The sequence below is a fragment of the Dendropsophus ebraccatus genome, chromosome 1, assembly GCF_027789765.1.
Source record: "Dendropsophus ebraccatus isolate aDenEbr1 chromosome 1, aDenEbr1.pat, whole genome shotgun sequence".
In the NCBI taxonomy this organism is placed as follows: Eukaryota; Metazoa; Chordata; class Amphibia; order Anura; family Hylidae; genus Dendropsophus; species Dendropsophus ebraccatus.
Window position 1 is genome coordinate 63,084,146 of NC_091454.1, and position 22,289 is coordinate 63,106,434.

The window sequence follows — 22,289 nt, forward strand, 5'->3', positions numbered from 1 at the left end:
ATAGTCTCTTATATAGTAGCCAGCCCTCCCCAATAGTCTCTTATAAAGACACCAGTCCCTAAAATAGTCTCTTATATAATACCATCCACCGTAGTTTTATATAATAGCAAGCTCTCTCCAATAGGCTTAGAATATATTGTCTTATATAGTAGCCAGCCCTCCAAATAGTCTCTTATATAGTAGCCAGTCCTCCCAATAGTCTCTTATATAGTAGCCAGCCCTCCAAATAGTCTCTTATATAGTAGCCAGTCCGAGTGGCTGTCTGGACCACCCATATTATAATCTGCTGCAACGCCAGGTGGGCCAGATTTAATACAGCAATGGAAAAGCTCAGTAGGCCAGAGTTTGACATGACTGATCTACAGTAAGTATTGGAATCGGGTTTTTTCATGGTTTCCAAAATTGCAGCAAAACTCTGCATTATAGACACATTTTGGAAATTAACAGCGAACAACTGCAATGTTACCATGAGATTACTGTATTGTGTGAACACAGCTACACGTTGTAGGAATTGCCTGCTAAGGAAACAAAAATTTTGTTTCAATACACAAAATTTCAACTATGTGCAACTACTATGTGCAAGTCTAAGAAGATGTAACACAATAATGAGACAACAGTATGTCTTGTTACAGTACGTTAACCCGTCACTTACAATACAAGTACAGCGCTATTAGCAAGTACCTCCTGCAGCCTGCGCTACATGTTTGGCATGACAAGTGATGCAGGCTCTTGCATAGATGCTGTGGTAATTACCAACCACAGAGGAATAGTAATGCAGTATGTTATACTGGTAATCATGTGACTGCAAGGTCAAGTCCCCTAGTCAGACTTGGCTCCAGGTACTGGCTCTGTCCTCATTGGCTCCAGGTGCTGGCTCTGTCCTCATTGGCTCTAGGTACTGGCTCTGTCCTCATTGGCTCCAGGTGCTGGCTCTGTCCTCATTGGCTCCAGGTGCTGGCTCTGTCCTCATTGGCTCTAGGTGCTGGCTCTGTCCTCATTGGCTCTAGGTGCTGGCTCTGAAATGCTCTCCTTTGGCTTATACTGCAGCTCTGCTGTTCGGACTGACTGTGCGAACATGGTCAGTACATGTAACTACTGGGGCTAAACCAGCGATATAAGAATATGACATGACTGCTTACCATCTAGTATTTAAACCTTAATGAGTGAGGGATTCAGCTTTAAACCAAATCAAATTCCTAGTGCGCTCAAATTCAAAGTGCGCTCATAACCGGGACACTGTTCATGAGCAAAGACGTGCTATCTTAAAACTTTGCATTAAAAAAACAGGGAAAAAAAATTATCTTAAAGTATTTAACCCCAGAATGTAAGCAGACAAGTAAGAAGACAAGGATCTTTTTTTTTTGTAAGAAATGTGCTATGTATCATTGTAGCCACTTAAACAGCCATCACAAAGCTCCTTTAGCACATCTAGGGTATAAATATTAACCATCAGTTTAATCACACTGTAGTTTGCCTTTACCAATGTATACTACTCACACAGATACTAATATTAGTTTCACTACATTAACTGTATTCATTAGTAAATTCCGATATGCTATTGGTACTTGTGTTGTTCTGTTGATAAGCACTTCTGTGTTATTGCTTAAAGCAAATATACTACAATGATGTGTACCACATTTCCATCTAAATTATAGTACTGGAGGGGTAAGAGGATTTCCTTTGTTCCTCGTTGTGACATTTCCCCTGGTATTCCCGACGGGTATGTGGCTTATATGGAGAGACATTACTAATATACTGTCCTATTAACTAAATGTCTCTCTTGAATAGACCTCCAGCTCTGCGTTTATTCTAGAGATAGGCTGTCATCCCCTGTAGACCTCATAATTCTTTTGCACAAAACATCTCAGCTGGCAAAACATTGTGCCATCGTGATCACAGAACTGTACTGCTCAATGTAATTTCATGGTCACACTGCTACCGCTTTATCACAGATGTCTAAGCTTTTATTAGTTTCATTAAATGCAATTTTCAGCTTTATTAATACGTAGTTATAGGTTTCAGTACGACTATTCTCGGCAAGGCTGAATACAACTTTTGAAATACTCATCCTATATAAAAGAACCCTTCCCAAAGTACTTTAGAGAAGTTACCCCATTCTGAGACACTTTGGTTTACCACCTTTTAAAAAACACATCCGTTTTGATCTTTTTTTAATGGAAGTCAATTGAAAAACAGGCCCATAAGGACATACACGAGTGCATTTGATTGTTTCATTCATTATTTTCCGTTAAACAGAGAGCAAAAAACATAGTGTGAACCCAGCCGATAGCAAATATATCACACAAATTTGTTAATAATTCTTAGCAGCTAACATATATCATCCAGGGTCAAAAGTATCAGGACACCATTGCATTTCAGAAACAAAAAGGGAAAAGGACATATCTAAATACCCCAAGTAATGGGTGAGGGGGCTTATTTTTTACGTCCGGAACAGGTCATCTTGAAAGCTGCCATATTGGATGAAGGGCAAGTTTTTCCAACGTATCTTTTGTAAGATACGTTGAAATACTCTTGCAAAGTCCTCATGTTAAAAGCTTAATTTTATAGATTAATCTTTGGTTAAACTGACACTGTCTATCTCTTTCAAAATCAAAATCTACAGGGAAGGGGAAATAAAGCATGTTTGCAATTTACATTATATATTTTTTGTTGTTGTTAACACGCTTTTAAACAAAACTATTCTTATTTTTATCCAGGTCCAGTCTTCTGAAGGCAGCTTTTTAGTCTTGACTGATAAAAAGAGACCAAACGCAGGAAGTCCAGGTCATCTGTGCTCTTACAGAGAAGGCAGTCATGAGATTAACAGATGCATTGATCTGCCTTCAGGAGACTGCACCTGGATACCAGTAAGTATAGCTTTGTTTTAAAGTATGGTGACTAAAAAATAATAATGAATGTAAATTGCATACATGCTTTATTTCTGGGGTCTCAAACTCGCGGCCCGCGGGCCAACTGCGGCCCTCTGGACACTAGTTTGCGGCCCCCACCTCAATGGTAACTTTACTGTAAGTGCGGCCCTGTGTCACTGACACTGTGCTCTCTGTGCTCTATGTAGTGCAGGCTGAAAGGAAGGAATCTGATAGCAGCTGTCTGTATTCATGTAATAGGGATTCCTGGCTGCGTACCGACTCGCAGTGTTAATAACGCTCCGAGTCGGCTAGGTCCTGGCAGATCACTTTCACTATATACACACAGCGGTCTGAACGACCGCTGCATGTATGTAATTCCGCTGGCCGCTTAACCCCTTCAGCTGCCGCAGCGCTCCCGCTCTGTATACATTACCTGTCCTCGCTGCACGGGGTCCCGGCGTACTGCTCTCCCGCCCGGCCAATCAGTGGCTGCGGCAGGGCAACACACTGATTGGCCGGGCGGGAGAGCAGTACGCCGGGACCCTGTGCAGCGAGGACAGGTAATGTATACAGAGCGGGAGCCAGGCGGCAACAGAAGGGGTTGATGGTTGATATCACACATAAGCTTAATGTACTGAATAAGAAGTTACAAGGCCAGGGGCAACAAGGCCTATGACAACGTCAGAGCATTCTCTACAAAACTTATGCTATGGAAAGCCCAGCTTTCTCAGACAAACCTTTGCTATTTCCCAGCATGCTACAGGAGGAATTTGATCACAGATTTGCAGACTTTAAGACGCACAGAGCGACATTTCAAATTTTTGCGGACCCCTTCTCCTTTGATGTGCAAGATGCCCCTCCTGTGCATCAAATGGAGCTCACTGACCTGCAGTGCAACTCTGAACTCAAAGCCAAGTTTAGGGAGGTGAGTGGAAAAGCAGACAAGCTCAGGCAATTTTGAGGGAATTGCCCCTCCAGCTTCCCTGAGCTTTCACGAATGTTCAAGTGGACCATGTGTCTTTTTGGGAGCAAATATTTGTGCGAAAAGCTCTTCTCTACCTTGAACTTTAATAAGTCCAAGTACAGGTCCAGACTTACTGATGAGCATCTTCAAGCCCTACTGAGGGTCTCAACTGCTTCCTCCCTTAAGCCAAATGTGGCTCGGCTATGCTAGAGTAAGCGCTGACAGATCTCTGGCAGCAAGAAGTAGGCAGAAGAAGCCATGTTCCATTCAGAAGTTTATGTTCAATGTTCCATTCATGTTCGGAAAGTTAAGTGTTAAGGAACTGTCAATACAGACATTTGAATCTGAATAATAATAATAATTACATTTCTCTAGTCAGCAACTATATGTGGTTTTAACAGATGAAAAAATAAAAACATTTGATGACATTGGAATGTTTTTGTAAGAGCTTTTCTTGTGGAAACCCTGATGGGGCCCAGCCTCACCCAGACTCTACCTCCAGCGGCCCCCGGGTAAATTGAGTTTGAGACCCCTGCTTAATTTCAATACTACTGTTGATTTAGATTTTGAATGTTATAAAGACAGGTACCCTTTAAGCCCCCCAGTTACTTCTGTACTCATGTGGAATATGGTAACTGATGCAGGACTTTCTACTATTCCATATAAATGTGCAGAACGCTTTGTTAAGGGCTTTTCTTCTCTTTAGTCGTAGATAAACTGGAAGGGACTGAAGCAAATAAAGCAATCTGGAGAAAGAAAACATTTTCATAAGGTTTGCCTTTCCGACAAAAGAAAAAAAAAAAGTGTACCTTCCAGGTCTATCAATTCTGATGATTTGCATTTCTGAATGGAAAATTAATGTACAATTATTACTAATAACTAAAAACCCATTAATATAGACAACATTCCTTAGGACTGCTGCCTCTGATATTGCTGCTCCCATACATTTGCATGACCAGTCAGATTATATTTCTTACCAATTGGAATTATGTTTGCTTTCCCGATACACAGACTCCTCATTCATTGATGCATACTGGGCCCAAGTTAGGCATCGACTCTTTAGATTCATCACACGTTCTTTCATGTCCAGCCATGACTCTTCTTCTAGATATACATTTCCTACCTTCAGGATGCTCCACTGTGGATAAACAGAAAAAGCTTAATGAAGTACAGTCTGTAGAAGAGAAACCCTGGATGATGATAATCTGTTTATTTCTACCTTTAATACAACACAGCCAAAAGGGGGATTTAGCAAAACAGAAAATGCTCAATATAAATAGAGCTGCAACGTGACCGATGGGCAACTGCTCCATTTCTGCTTTGCATTTGTTCTGATAAATCTTCCCCATTTATATCTTATAATATGGCAGCAGGGTTTATATGTGCATTTCAAAAGCAGAAAAACCATAAACACAACACTGCATAAAAGCATTGGGTGCCCTGATAAATCCATCAACCATCACACTGAGGATACCCTGTAAAGGATTAGGCTTGCATCATGTACTGATGTAAGACAGACTAGGCATGCTTATATAGTTCGTGAACCTGTGAACAACTACACACCCTAAAGCAAGGTATTTAAAGTGAATCTGTGAGCTGTAATTTACGTTCCAAACTACTGAGACTGTTAAATAGTTCTTAGGTGAAGGAGAGATGTGGTACCTCTCATATATCCAGCTGTGCTTCCAGGATGTAGAGAAATGCTTTTATTATCTGGCCCAAGAAGTCAAAGAGGCTTTTCTGGGATCCTGAAAAGCTGCAATCTGGAAGGTCTCCTTGCTTCCCCTCCCTGTCTGATTGACACATGGAAGCTGAGCTCCAAACAGGGTCAGAGATGGGAAAGGGGGGGGGGGGTGCAAGGAATTGTTACAGCTTGCTGCACTTTAGGAGCTCAGGAAAGCCTTTTTCACTCTTTATACTATACTATAAAAGCATGTTTCTACGTTCTAGAAGCACAGGTGGATGTATGAAAAAGTACCAAGTGTCTTCTTGAGCTAAACAGTGTCAGCAATTTAAAGTGTAAATTATACTTGACTGATTCCCTTTAATAGTCTGTATATCACTCAATAGGAGCCTCATATATCAGAACTGTCAATCAGAAGACCCGATCTTGTTGCCTATAGCAACAAGGGTTCAATCTGCATTTCTTATGCAGCTGGAGGAATGAAAATTGCACTGCAATCTGTTAACATGGGCAACAATTCAGGGTTTTTCTGTTAAACAAAAATCTGTTTAACAAAAAGGTTCAAAGTGGTAGATATCATTCTGCAAACAAACCAGAATCATTGTGCAATTTGCAGCAAGCAAAAAAAAAAAAAAAAAAAGCGCCTTGTACTGTAATTTAATCATCATTCAGTCTAAAGACTGATTTTGTTTCTTTGTACCTTTTTCGATTTTGTAAAATGTATCTATAATGCACAAGAACCTTTGTGAGTAAATTTCACACCCAGCCAGGAAGTGGTAAACAGCTGTGTAAAAATTCAGCTTCACTTTCAGTTAGGCACATACGGTATTTAAAAATAAATAAATAAATACACTACTTTTAGCATGCTAATTGTACTTCACAAATACAGTTTAAACAGAAAGAATAAAAAAATGTGCAAATGCACAGAGCTTAATAAGTGCTATGTAAACAATACAGACCATACTGCTTTAGGCTATGTTCACACTACATAAGCACCGTAGTGATCACAGCCGGGATTACAACGGTACTTACATAGTGCTGCCGCCGAGGAAATCCCGGCCGGAGTGTATACACATAGTATACACTCCGGCCGGGAACCCTAGCAGCGCCGCAAGAAACTGACATGTCAGTTATTTTCGGCCGCTATTAAATAAATAGTGGCTGCAGAAAACCCTGTCAGTTCACACAATGTAGCATGCGGCGGCAGTAAAGATCATCCAGCCGAATCTGCAGTACCGGCCGGGATGATCTTTTCTGACACCGGCTGGGTCACGGAACGGCCAGTGTCATACAAAGTGGGAACATAGCCTTAAAGTGAACCTGTCACCTCAAAATTTTGAAACTGCAAAATGCTAAAAAATACTGTTTCAAAGTGCCAAAGATGTGTGGCCGAGGCAGTTCTGATTTCTGACCTGCCTGGGGCAGCCTCCTTGGCACTTCAATGCAGCATGAGGGTGAGTTCACACACAACAGATCTGCAGCCCCCTTCACCCCCCGTGGTCCGGTACATACATTACATCCCAGCGCTCAACCAATCAGTGAGCTGCAGCTTGACTGACTTTTACATACTCGCAGCAGGATGACAATCCTGCTGTGAGTATGGAATCTCATTAAAAGCAACAGTTAAAGGACACCTGTCACCCCCCGTGCCGGGGTGACAGGCTCGCGACCCCCTGTTAGATCCCCCTATACTTACGTGATCCCGCCGGGTCCCGCTTCCTGAGTCGGTCGGGTCACGGAGATTTCAGCGCCCGAAGCCTGGCGCGCGCGCTGACAGCAAGGTCAGATGCCCATAGAGAATGAATGGGGAGTCCGATGCTCCGTCATTCTCTATGGGTATCGGACTCATCTCTCAGCACGCGCGCCGGGCTTCGGGCGCTGAAATCTCCGTGACCCGACCGCATCAGGAAGCGGGACCCGGCGGGATCACGTAAGTATAGGGAGATCTAACAGGGGGTCGGGAGCCTGTCACCCCAGCACGGGGGGTGACAGGTCCTCTTTAAGGATCTGTTATGAGTGAACCCACCCTAAAACAGTATTTTTAGGACAGGCAGCTAAATGAAAGGTAATGTATTTGACCTTTTACCAAGACCCCAATCTGGTTACTCAATTTTCAGGTGACAGTCTCCCTTTAAACTAAAGAGACCCAGCAATATTAAGAATCCGATGAGCAAAAAGTAAAGACCTGGGACAACCCAAAGATGTTTTTGAGTCAAAAATGCCAGACACCATGCCTGAAACCCAGTAGAGTCTGTAAGACACCTTTCACGCCTGGCATGTAAGAGATGTTCTGTTTTTTGTTTTTTAGAAACAGATGTGAGAAAAAAAAAAGTCTTAAGTGCTAAAAAAGATTTCAGGGGAGAAAAAAAAATCTAGTTCTCTTAAAAAATTGTACTTTCCAGTTGTTCCCTAAATGTATAAAGTTTTCACATATAAAATTGATGTTTTATTGTTATCATTGGATTTCTGAAGCCCTTAAAAAAGAAAAAGCAGAATTCACATGAAAAGCCGTGTGTACACGTGCAACATTTACCAAAGCTTGAGGAATGATGATGTGCGCTACACAAAAGGAGTTATAAAAACAAGCCCAAACAAAAGGATGGCGAGTTCAAAAGCACAGAAATGTACAGTGATAAATGTGCGCCATTAAAACATATTGAACACATTGATTTTCAAGGTCTTTATCACAAAGTACTGAAGTTTATTGAAATACCCTGGAGTTTCTCTCTGAAAGGTTCCCACTCACTGTACTACCCTTTACTGGTCAACCTAGTTCCTTTTTCTATAAAACAATGGTTAGTTTCACGCCGATCTTAGCAGAAAGGAAGGCAGAACAATTATTAAACAAATGCCTTCAAGCCTGCTACTCCATTGTGTGAGAATGCTTTAATGTACAGGCTCATAGGAAGAAATGACATTTATACATTACATACAACATGCAGATCTCCCCAGAAAATTAATAACACTTAAAATGAATTCTTCTGACAGACCATGAGAAAAATTGCTTTTAGTAAGTAAATGTTAGCTTGGGTTGAAAAATATTTTCTGCCTTTGCTTAATCACAAAGTAACTGAGCCATACTTATAGTCTCACCCACACTTGTTTAACCACTTTGCTGCCAAAGTCTTGCTTAAAACGTACATAGAATCTGATGAGCTAATCCTATTTTACTACTGAAAGGAGCCCAGATTCAATGCTACATCCACAGTCTTGGGCTTCATTCAAGGTGTCTGCTAGTATCTGGCCGCCTTTGCTCATTTGTGATCAGAAAGCGTGTGAAACTTACTCCCCTATTTTTTCACGAATAGCCAAGCAATGTTGCTAGGATTATTGGCAACACCACATGCCTATTAGTGAAAAAATACGGGGGGCTGGTTTTGGCCACATTCAGAACACGCTCGTAATGCAAATGTAAAGATGCAGCATAAGAAGTCTCTAAGCAATTGGGTGACTAATAGGTCCTTGAACAGCCTGAAGCTCAGAAGTAAATGTAGATTGGTTAGGCCATCCATGGACTGAAATTATAAGGCACGTGACCATGATTATACAGATCATTACTCGTGCATGATACAAGCTCTGATCTAGTAGATCGGTCCTTGTTTAGGCTGTGTTTGTAGTAGTGTGTTTTTGTCCATGTTTTCTTTTTATGGCCATTTGCATAATTGTGGTAGGTTTGCCATAAGGAGCCTATTACAACATTAATTTATCACATGGCCCGCAGTATAAGGTAATATAACAGGATAAAAGGCTCCTTAAAGGACAACTATGGCAGGGGAAAAAAAAAACGGAGCTAATTTTTATACTTACCCTCACTGTAGAGACTGTCACTGCTTGAAATTCGTCCTTTCTGGGACCCTGCCACGCGCCGATCACCGATTCACTGATTTCTGGTTCAGCTGTTCAAAACTCCCACCCCCTCCGTTCAGCGACTCAAATGGCTAACAGCTTGCTCAGCCAATCGGAGCTGAGCAAGCTGTCATTCATCTGGTGATCCTAGTTAGAACAGCCTTCCTCTACAGATGAAATTATTGACACAAGATTTCAACGACCAAAGATTCCATGGTCAACAGTGGTCACGTAAACATAATTTTAATGCTTCTGGGGTGGTGTTGGTGGTGGGTTGCATAGGAAAGAGTCATATAACTTTGTAATGTGCTTTAATTGCCATGGGGGAAAAAATGGTCGGAGTTTCCTTTTAAATGATGGCTCATCTATTAGCCCTTTCTTCCATTGTCGGCTGTACATCTATACTGTACAGCTGTACATCTGTGTGGCAGATGAATACAGGTTTTTTTTTTTGTTTTTTTTTACCAGCTTAAAAGATTTGAACAGTCAACAAACAAGTGTTTGCTTGTTCATCAACATGCTGAAAGACAACGATCATCCAAAATCGTGCATGTTGGCTTATCGTTGCCTTTAATTACACAAAGCGATTATCGGCCATAATGACTGAAAATTGGCCGATAATCACTTCGTGTAATAGTGCCTTTAGCACTTGCAAGATTAATCCTCGGACCCTGGGGTCTTTTAATGCAATCCTTTGTAATACCTGAGAAAAGTCCACAACACCCAATACTTTTACTTGACCTAAATCTATGCAAATGTCATGTATTTACCTGGTCGCTCTGCAGAGACAGAAGCAGGCTGACAATTCCATACACGCCCAGTCGGCTGATGCTGCAGATAAGCAGCCTATCAGCAGTTGGGGGCAGAAGCGAAGCTGTGCAGGAGCACAGAGCCAATCACGAGCTGCCAGGTGCTCCCATGCAAATCAGGGGTGGTGGATTTAAACAAGCAGCTGGTGCTCCATAGCTGCCAGTGATGGTTTTTCCTTGCCTTACTACACCAGCATTTCTCATGTTCTGACTCCCCGTGTGCCTGACCTCTGCATTTGTTTCCTGACTTTGGTTTGTTATCTGATTTTGTACCTCGCTCTTGACCGTGTTTCTGACCTTGGCCTGTTTAAACGGTATTCCTTTTTTTATTGTGATTTTGTACTGTTTTGCTATCTTGGGTTTGACCTCTGGCTTGTTTTCTGACTGTGATTTTGGTTCTGATTTGTGGTTTATATGTACCTGGCTGGTTTTGACTTGGACTGCTGACTTTTCTCCTTGTCTGGCCCTGCACTTAGCAGCGTAGGGACTGCCACCCAGTTGGGGTCTGTCACCTAGGGCAGTACGTCCAAATAGGCAGGGACAGTGAGCTGGGTTCAGTTAGGGCTCACTGTTCCCCTACGGACGTGACAGCAAAGTAATAAGAATAAAGTAAGAGTGCACAGAAATATAATAAATTAGGTTATCTACTTTTTTCAATAAACTATTCTTTTGGGAAACAAAGAAGTAGCACAACAGTCATATTGTAGTACGGCTGCTGGAGTGGACTGACCAGCAGGGGAGGTCTGTGCCTTACCAAAGAGCCTGTAACAAAATTTACAAAAGTAGTAGCTGAGTTTTTAATAAACTATACCTGGGTGTGTAACAGTTACTGGTCCCTGAGAAGTCCTAGTACACAGGAAACACGTAGAAATGGTGTCACCCTGGGATGTATATAGGTATATCATTGTTCCACTGCACAATGCATGGACGTCACTTCATTCTTTACCAATTTATATATTTCTCAAATAAAATAATCAGATGCTTTGTAATACTGTCTGGATGAAAGGCGCTTTCTAAATGCAAATTGTTTCTATGTGTGACCTGATGAAATACGAGATGTGGAAAAAAGAATCTGTATTCATCCTTGTAATTAGACTCGAGGATTAATAGTTAAGCAATGATGAAAGCTGACCGACTGCTGTTAGCGCTTGGTATTCATATGCACTCAATGACCTTAACAAATGATGGCGAGGTCATGCAAATGTTTAAAGATTTATGCAAACTGCTTAGTCCCCAGTCTGATTCCCTTTACTGCTAAAAGCTAAGTAAATTATCTGCCCATTCCATGATTCATTTGGAGTTGCTTCCAGCTGGTTATAGCCTATTTAAAATGATGGATTTCAAAAGACCCCCTTTGCCAACTGTTGCATGCAAGACATGGACAGGCAGAACTCAGCAATTGGTAGCAGCACGGTTCTCCTACCTTGTACAGCCATTCTCTCTGGACTGATGATGCATGAAAAAAAAAAGTCAAACAGAAATTGTATGCCTGCACACTGTATTGTACATTTCATAGCTTTGCTATTCACACAGGGTAAACAACATCTGCTGGGTATGCACATTTGTGTCTGAATGTGTTGATCACAATGGACAGCTCCTTTTCATTGAGCTGGTCCCCCTGCGAGTTCCTGGTATCATTTGTGCAGGTAAACCAATGTAAGGTTGTGTATAAGCATATGACAGTGGTCCTCCAGAGCAAAAAGTATACTATGGAGCAGCTATATTCTATGTCCCAAACACAGGGAGCTGTTCTCTAAAAGCTGTGTGTCTCTGTATGGCAATGGAGTTACATAGGTGTACGGAAAATGCTCTATGCGCGTCTATGGGCGTCCTATTATGGTTCTATATGAAACAGCGATAAAGCTGGTGGTGACCAGTGATTATCTTCCTCTGACTAAATAGTCATTCTACAGTGTAAATTAGTTAGGAAGAAAATGCATAACACTCTATAAAGTGTAGGCATCATATACTGTTTATATCAGACACCCTCACTGCCTTCACAAAGGCTTTAGAAGAAGACAGACCAACAAATCTAATATGACTTTGGCAGGACCTTTTTTAAAGGGCTTGGCCACTTTATCATTTTTTTATGTAGGTGCTGCATTTGTGCCAGTACCTATATAAGCTTAAACTTACTTCCTCCAGCTGTGCTCAATTTTCTCTATAGCAGAAGCTCTGCCCCCATGCGGTCCTGTCTTGTAGTGAATATGGCCATCCCGTCTATAATATGTCAGAGAAAGGAGGGTCATGGGACATACACGTCATGGAGGATACTGAGGGAGAGGCATGGTCAGATGCTCCTTGATGCCTGGCTACATTAGGGACGAAATGGCCATATTCACTGCAGAGAAGGAAGGGATAAGTATGGCACCAAGGCTTCTGCTATGGTGAAAATGGGACACAGCAGGAAGATGTAAGTAAAAAGTAATTGACAGAACATTACAAATATAGAACTTACATGAAATTAATGGTAATGTGGCCAATCCCTTTGAATATTACCTGCAACCTAGTTCTTCATATTGGTCACGGAAAGACACAGTATACACTATACAGTCAGATTGCTGTGGTAATCGTACTGCAAACAATCGAGTCCGATTAATTGGAAACTGGCCTGTGCGGGGAACTCCCTGGGTGTTGTATGGATGCCTTGACAATGGTACTGTCCAACATGGCATGCATCTCTCCACACCAATCTAAAGGTTGCATGGGAGTTCAACTTTGCAGGTAACCTTTAATGTTTATCATGGACCAGGAGCCCATTTCACTTCAAGCGTTTATAAAATGCTCCATGTATTTGTTTATAGTAACTTGTTTGCGGCAAAGATTTACCAGAATTAGGAGAATTACCTTTCTCAGAAAGGACGGAATGACATTGGTGCAGGTTGCAATTCTTCTTCTATACAGAATGCCTGTTGCTGGGTCTGTGTGTTTTTGTAGGGAGACAGAAATGTACAGGAGTTAACATTAAATCTCCTTCCACATCACCGCACATATGATTGCCTCCCACACAAAACATATACTCTGTTCAAGTACATTTAGATTTTTCCTCTTAAGGGTACAAACCCACTTGACGTATTTGCTGCGTGAATCAGTCTTAAAAATAAGCAGGCAAAACGCAGGTTGGCTTTATACAATTGTTCTGTGTTAAAATACGCAATTGCGTATTTTTGAAGCGTGAAGCTACATGCGTTTTCGCACAGGTTGTTAACAACTGATGCTTTGCTAACAACAAGCTTCACGCTTCAAAAATACGCAATTACGTATTTTAACGCAGAACAATCGTATAAAGCCAACCTGCGTTTTGCCTGCTTATTTTTAAGACTGATTCACGCAGCAAATACGTCAAGTGGGTTTGTACCCTAAAAAGTACATTAAAACTTTCTAATAACATTCGCATCACCAACAGTTATAGACTGGAAGCCAGGGTGCGAATCCAATTTACCAGTATACGAATTAACCCAATGTAATCTTTTTCAATTGTATCTCATTCTCATCCTGGCTCCCCACAATTGACTAGTTAGAACAATCTATTTGGATCATGGCTGTATCTACATGTAGTTAGAACAATCTATTTGGATCATGGCTGTATCTACATGTAATGTCTTTCACCAGAATCTTGCACCTCAGCTATACAAAGATAGGGAAGCAAATAGTATATAAAGAGCTGTAAAAGGCATACGTCCTTGACCATGTAGTTATACATTCATATGGTCCATTATACATATTGATTGTTTGCTGCTATATCTAATGATGTAAATGCTCACCTATTTGTTCTTCTACAGTTTTGATTGCAGTTACATTTTTCTCTAAAGGGGTAGGGTACTAAAAGAATAAAGAAAAGACATACATAATATAATAATAATAATAATTAATAATAATATTTATTTGTATAGCGCCAACAGATTCCGCAGCGCTTATTTAAATATATAAATACAATACAGGTTATATTAAGTTATGCAATGAATAAATTAAAATAAAATTAAAATTAAGAATACAGAATTAGAGACCTGTTGTCGAGAGCGTACAGACTAGGAAGACTGGGGGTGACACGAGAGGCAACAAGTGCTTTATTTGTCAATGTTCCAGTCATTGACCATACAATAAGTTACTAGCATATGCATTCACATGGTGTTTACAACAAGATATGGGAAAGACGAGATGAGAAACTGTAGTGCACAGTGCATGCTGGACAGCTCTCTTTTTACCTTTATTAGGCTAGGTTCACACTGTATTTTTGCAATCAGTTTATTTCATCCGTTTTTTTGCAAAAAACGGATGCATTTGTGTGTATCCGTTTTGATCCGTTTTTCCATTGACTTCCATTGTAAAAAAACGGATCAAAACGGATCGTTTTTTTTTTACGGACACAAAAACGTAGCTGACACTACTTTTGTGTCTGTAAATAAAAATGGATCTGTTTTGATTTTTTTTTTTTTTTTTTACAATGGAAGTCATTGGAAAAACAGATCAAAACAGATGCACACAAATGCAATCAGTTTTTCAGCCATTTTTTTTTTTTTTTTTTATAAACGGATGAAAAAAAAAACGCAGTGTGAGCCTAGCCTTAATGTGTGAAAATGTACGTTTTCAGTTTATAGTGCTGATGGGTTTGTGCAGCCATATTTCCACATCTGCACATAGGACAAAAAAACTTTATAGTGGTTTTTAATATTTCACATTAACTTACCGCAAACATCTGCCACAAAATAATAAAATTCAAAGGCCAGGAAAACACCATAAAAATGCTCTTTTTATCATTTTTCCTGTCAATAATATTTTATCAATTAAAGAGCTGTATAATGTAAGGTATTCACTAGATATTTTAGCTAAAACACAGATAAAGACATAGACTGACTAAAGTATAATGACAGAACCTGGATGTATTCAGCTCAGTTTGTAAAAATAAGTGTAATAAAGATGTCCAGGAGTTGGCTGGGCTGTAATGTACTGTATACCTAAGGGCATAGTCTGTGATGATTAATTGAACACGTTTTATAGAGAATCTGACAGCAGCCTTGAAAATTATGAAACAAACTGCACATGGGAACACGAGATTATCTGTTCTCATTGTAAGTATGTGACATGAGCAAGTAATAGAACTTTCATCTATAATACTCAGTGTGATTAATACAATCATAGCGCTGTATAAACAGCAGCCCATACCATAGCCAGAGATGATCAAATTCCCTATGACAGAGTTCTGAGTTAATAAAAGGAGGGTCTTGTCTTCTCTCATCTCTTAGCCACAGAGGAAAGAAGCTGCACTCTATAGAGATGGCTCCCTGACATGTTGGAGCAAAAACTTAAATTGCCCATAAAGTAACAATTCTGGGAAAACTTTTCTTACAATTCATTATTGTGCAGTGAAAAAATGGATCAATAAGCTGACAATTGGGTGTTACCATTGTCAATGAGGCTCGTTTCTACAGTCTAAGGCTATGTTCACATAGCGTAAGAGACCAGCTGTTCACTGACCCGGCCGGGTCACAGAACAGACGGTCTCTGAAAAGATCATCGCAGCCGGATGATCTTTCAGGCCGCAGAGTTCTAATGCAGGCGCATCCATGCGCGCCTGCATCAGAAATCCCCACAGCACACAATAGAGCTCTGGCCGCTTGCTTCATTGTGTGCTGTGTGAAGTTCTGATGCGGGTGTGCGCTAATGTGGCCGCAAAACACTGCGGCCGGAAAGATCTTCCAGACGGTACTGCAGTACAGGATGATCTTTGCAGAGGCTGGCCGTTCCATGACCCAGCCGGGTCATGGAACGGCCGGTCTCTCACGTAGTGTGAACATAACCTAAGGGTGTGTTCACACGTACAGGATCTGCAGTAAATTTGATGACGCAGATTTGAAGTAGCAGATTCTACGCTGCTGCAGATCCTGTACGTGTGAACCCACCCTAGGGGTATGGCATATCAATCCTTCGAGCGGAGAGCGGCGGCAGCGGAGGAGCGCAAGCTCCTATAGACAGCGCAAGCTCCTATAGACAGGCTATGGCACACTGAGGCCGCGGAATTCAACCTGATTTACTCAGTGTGAACATACCCTTACAGTGTAAAGCCGATTTCTCACAAGAGCAATACTGGTACATTTCTGTGTCCACGATATGGCTTTAAGTCCTGACATGACTGAAGGTCTAATGACTTAAAGTGACACTGTCACCTCCTTTTTGTATTCTGACATCTCTACACAGGTGTAAAGGGTAAATTTAGCGGTTTTCATACCTTATTTTATATCATACGTCATTGTGCTTGTTCAAGTAAAAAGTCATCTTTTATCAACTGCAAATTGTGTTAAGTGGACGGGGCCTCGCGACATCAACGCCACTTAGCCCTGCCCACAATGCCACAGTTGGCCCCGCCCCCTCGCCGGCCATTGGAACAGGCTGGCCGAAAGGTCTAGACCCCACCCCCTTTACGTCGGTCAACCAAGGGGCGGGACCAACGGTGCCGTTGTGGGCGGGGCTAAGTGGCACTAATGCTGCGAGGTCACGCCCACTTAATACAATCTGCAGTTGATAAAAGGACACTTTTTACTTGCACAAACACCATGACGTATGATATAAAATAAGGTAAGAAAAACGCTAAATTTACCCTTTACACCTGTGTAGAGATGTCAGAATGCACAAAGGGGGTGACAGTGTCACTTTAAATTGCCTGCATCATAGAGATCTATAATAGGGATCTATGATTCAGTTAGTTCTGATGAATAAACTCGCTGTCACGATAGGACCCCAGGCGGTAATACATTCAGAGATGCTATTATGTTACGTTTGGGTGGTACCCACCTAACTTAGATAAACATTACAGGGGAACTTCACAAGCCACTGCAGTTAGTTATAGTGGCCAGAAAATGATGAAAGCTAAAAGGACCCCTAGATCACCAAAATTAGTCTAATTGCTCTTAGATCTCCAGGGTCTATAATAAGGTAGAGTAGGTGCTAATCCTAGACAGGTATTCCCTTTTAAAGGCATTTATGATATTATATATATATACACACACACACACACACACACACACACACACATATATATAGGGAAACTGTTTATAAGAGATCACTGTCTAAAGTTCTAAAGCAAACAAGCCTATCAATTGTGACCAGCTACCTATGTATAGCATTATAGCCCCAAAACACCCACCTATACTGGATGGGTCCATGGCAGAACACCTGCAGCTAAACCTCTTATGTCCATCTTGGTCTTGTGTACTGTTGACAAAAATAGTGCACAGATTACAGCAAGCCTAACAGAGGGTCTTCTTTTCTCACAGCAAACCTGATTAAGACTGAAATAGCATTTATATGCAGAAATACTCTGTTCGAGCTCAAAATGGAATATATCATTCATTGCTCCAAATATCTTTTTGTGAGATTAGCTTCAGCAGGAATTTCAGACTTGCAATGGATGCAGTGACCCCTACTGGTGATAGGGAGGATAGCATTTTCTTATCTGACTAAATGAGAAAAATAGAACGTGTAATTTTGTAACAAATTGGAAACAATAGAAGGATGGAATAAAGGAACTGCACTGAAGTTCTGAATTTAAAGGAGGTAATGTTGAAAAGATGAAAATACACACATAACTGTGTAGTATGTGTTATTTGGCTCTGGGGGCTGGAATTGACAACAGTCAAATGTATTGAGTTGTGCACTAAGGACTTTCTATATGATCCTGGGGCATCTATATAATCCTGGAACAAACATGAGCAGATATGTTTTTTTTCCTGTATAAAAAGGAAATATATCTTTAAACAAATCCTTTTTTTTTTTTTTTTTGCTTTTTATTTATCTATTTAAGAAGATCACTAGAGCAGATGCTTTGCTCTGTACAAAATGGCACAGGATGAGCCCCAATATATAGCACACACAGATAAGGCTAAATGCATCCCTTCTGTCTGGGGGAAAGGCTGTACCCCATCATTTCTTGTCTACAATATATAACTGTCAGTTATGGGGTAGCCTGGGGTATTTTTTTTTACAGAACACTGCACATGGAACATTTAGAGGAGGCCTATAGAGAATGAATGGAACACGGGTGTGGCAAGTGATCCACTAATTGGAGGAATAATTGCATCTCCGTTTTTAGGATCAGCAGTGGGCTTAGAGGTCAGGCCACCACCGATCAGCTAAGGGTCCATTTACACAAAGATTATCTGCCAAAAATTTGAAGCCAATGGCAGGTATGAATTTGAAAAAAAGAGGAGAAATCTCAGGCTTTCCTTTATGACCTGACCTCTGTTTATAGTCTGTTTCTGGCTTTGGCTCCAAATCTTTGGCAGATAATCTGTCAGAAAATCTTTGTGTAAATGGACCCTTATGCTCCTATGAATAGAGGAAAACAAGCGGATATGGAAATTCCGCTTTAAATAAAAAGTGGGGGAATGGTTAAAAATGCTGTAATTCTTAGCATGGCTGTGGAGTCGGTAAGCCGCAGCTTCGACTCCTGAATTTTATTAGGACCGACTCCACACTGGCTCAGCAGCTTCTTCCTAATGTCCTACATGATCCTGGGGCAATTTCTGAGGGAATGATGAAAGATATAAAGCAGCTTCTCTTGTGTGTGCAGTGGATGCAGCCAGTCTCCTGCCTCCATGTCCTGAACTACTCACAACTAGACTAGATGGAGCAGGTGTTTTTTTCCCGCTGAAAATCTTCTATGTTTCTAACTAAATATATTCACCATACACATGGTAAACACTGCTAACAATGCCAGATACCTGTAATATTGGGGGGGGGGGGGGGGCACACATAGTGATATAGAGAAGTCACACATAGTGATATAGAGGGGTCACTGTGGGTGTGGGGGCACGATAGCGCACACACACACACAGCCTGCTGCAGCCATAGCGCACACACACAGCCTGCTGCAGCCATAGCACACACACACACACAGCTGCAGCCACAGAACACTGAAGAAAAACACCACATTGAGGACAGAGGTTACTGCTACACTACTTTTGGCTTCTCCTCCTCCTCTATATTACACAGGGTACAGCACAGTTCTCCCCCCACACAATGGACTCTTCCAGCTCAGAAACAAACTGCCAAATAGTGACTGACAACTTTTCCCCGACCACCCTTATCTAATAGGGCCAGTGTCCTATTAGCATGTTGATATAGATATATATACACACTGATGTGCAAAATAAATAAACATCAAAACTCAATTATAAATTGTTATAAGATTTTTTTTTTTTTTTTAAAGCTGGAGTCGGAAATTTTTTTTCGACTCCAACTCAGACTCCAGCCAAAACTAGTTCCGACTCCGACTCCACAGCCCTGATTCTTAGACAGTGTAAATTTACATTAGACAATCTAAAAATTCACCAGCGTCCTAAGAGTTCCTGCAGATACATTTGTGGTGCATCTTTTGGTGTATTTAGGCCCCAACCTCTTTTCGCAGAGCCCCTAACTTTCGAAAAGTTGTTCAGAAAGTGTCCACAAACTCACTGAAAATTTAGTGCAAGTCATGTAACCCAGTTTTTGGTTGGGCAGCCAACAGTTTCTTATTCCTTCCAATGTGTACTCCCCTGTTCCAATCCCCCAGCCAGTTTTCCCCAACCTATGGCTCTCCAGCTATTGTAACACTACAACTCTCATACTGATCGGAGTTGTGGTCTACCAACATATAGAGAGCCATAAGTTGGTGGAAAATTGGCCTACACCGGAAAGCGGTGTGCACTAGGCAACACTGGTCTATACGAATAATACAGAAAGAAGGTGTGTCTCCATGCACCATATTTTTAATGGTGACTCTACTCTAAGCTTGCATCATCTATTAGCTGGGTTAGTTTTTCACCAAAACTGTGAGCCTAATGGTGCATTTACACAGGCAGATTTATCTGACAGATTTTTGAAGCCAAAGCCAGGAACAGACCATAAACAGTGAATGGGTCATAAAGGAAAGACTGAGATTTCGCTTTTTTTCAAATCCATTCCTGGTTTTTGCTTTCAAAATCTGTCAGATAAATCTTCCTGTGTAAACGCACCATAAAAGAAATCTTTAGTACATTTATACCACACCCTCTTTTCAGAGAGTCTGTGGCCACTTTACGGTAACTTATGCCCCTAGTCAAGCATGGCACCAAAGTGTCTAAAAAGTGTCAAACACACTGAAAGTTTGGCGCACACAGTTCTGAATATTTATCTTCTACATCAAATGACAAACCTTGGATTACAAGCATAATCCGTTCTAGGAACGTGTTTGTAATCCAAATCACTCGTATATCAAAGCAAATTTTCCCAAAAGAAATAATTGAAACGCAGATGATTTGTTCCACAACCTAAAAGTAAGGTAGGGAAGGTGTTCTGTATCAATAAAGAACACTGTATTAGTAAAGAAGGGGTTAATCAGTTCTCTCTCTCTCCACACACAACTCCCCTGGTGGTGCCGGTACCTGCTGGTACTAGTGCTGACTGCCTTATGCAGGTGTAGGGGTTAATTTATGGGCCAGAGAAAAGCATCAATGATGTGGACAGGCACTGGAAGATGTCTGATCGCCAGCAGAGTTGATCAGGTACCAGTTGGTTAAAATTAGAGGGCTTTCTACCCAGTACAGTAACTGGATTTAGGGGGGGGGGGGGGGGGGGGGGAGGTGATGGAGACAGGGGGCTGCTTGTATTAGGAAATCTTACTAATTTACAGAGTTCATTTTTTTAAAAAAACTGCAGCTCGATAGCTGCTACAGCCAAATGTGTTATACATAACTAAAGCTCCACTGTAAGGCCACTGTAATGTCTGCTTCTCACCGCCACTTTACTAGCACAGCGTTTGGCAGTCATGTCAGCCCCCCTGAATAGCAGTTAGCGCTCTGAATGGTCTCACTCATGTATCAAATGCCATCTTGTTTGCCTAAGGGCTTTAACAATCAAATTAATTAACAGTTTTATATCCTGCTGGAAAAAATAGTAAAAGGCAGAACATTATTCTTTATATATTATGGAATAAGACCACCATCTACTGTAATCTGCTCTAATATCACTTTATTTCATGTTAGGATAGATATATGCGTATCCCAGGCGTGATTTTTACTGTTGGTTTTCCAACCACATACTATGGAAGTTTATTCCAAGCAAGTACTACTCTTTCATTAAATATCTTCTCATATTGCTTCTATATAAAACACTTCCCTCAAACCTTGTTTAAGCCTTTAACATTCACAGGTTCCGATCATGTCCCTCCTTTAGTGCTCTTAATAATTTTACCTAATGTCAGTGTTTGGAGACTTCTTACCTTGGCTTTGTGTGCCTGCGGTCATTTGTGTTGGCTCTATGTTCTTGCATGTACTAGGCTTTCCTCCCCACAGCTTTGCACATTTCATAAGAGAAGTGCAGAGAATATAACTGTATTGCTGCAGAAAGTTCCCTGTAGAGGGTCTGAGAATAATGGTCCAGGGACCGTGTGATTGGAAGAGCGGCTATTGTAGTTGTTTGCAGGATGCAGCATTCACATAGAGAAAATTAAGTACTTCACAGGAGATAGCGGGAGAGGAAGCCATAAAGTAACTCAGCGGGAGAATTACTGCTGGTTTTTAAATTCTACAATATCCCTCCATTATCTGCAGCCGTTTCTGTACTTATAAGAACTAAAAGAGACCGCACGCTCACTGACATTGCATTACACAGCAGTCATTACATGATCTGTGTTGTCAGGTATATCAAGAGATAGTTATCGCATGTGTCGCTAGGTCAATACTGCCATAACATACAGTGTATGCTCCCTTAACTATGTTCAGTTACTGTCCTGACCCCTTAACGCCAGTTTCACACATACCATATGGCAGCCGATTTTACACTGTAAGTCCTGCAACAAAACCTGCTGCAATACCTGGTATTGTAAATTTTCTATGGCTTTACATCCCCACAGCTGATTTTTCATTCCTCTGCAAGAATGTAGCCCCTTCCCACTTATCCCACCGCACCGTTTTGCACCACAAGTTTTTAGTTTTTATTAGTACTATATGCGTGTAAAAGGGACATCTTTATGATTTTTTTCATATACTATATAATGTTACAGAAAAAAAATCATCAATTCTGGCACTTTTTTGCATTTTCTTAATTACGCCATTCATTGTACAGTAACGCTATGAGAATACACATTTTTCCTAAACATACTA

At 41.1% G+C, this 22,289-nt stretch overlaps 1 protein-coding gene across 2 annotated transcripts in view; it reads right to left on the bottom strand.

The window, feature by feature from the left end:
- PRELID2 (PRELI domain containing 2) overlaps positions 1–22,289 on the bottom strand; it is a 96,125-nt gene that overhangs the window by 41,701 nt on the left and 32,135 nt on the right. For both annotated transcript variants that reach the window (XM_069971987.1, XM_069971978.1), the window contains exons 2-4: positions 13,938–13,995; positions 13,021–13,094; positions 4,812–4,972 (exon numbers count right to left, since the gene is read on the bottom strand). In XM_069971987.1, coding sequence (XP_069828088.1) covers positions 4,812–4,972; positions 13,021–13,094; positions 13,938–13,995 — 293 coding nt within the window. The remainder of the gene's footprint in view (positions 1–4,811; positions 4,973–13,020; positions 13,095–13,937; positions 13,996–22,289) is intronic.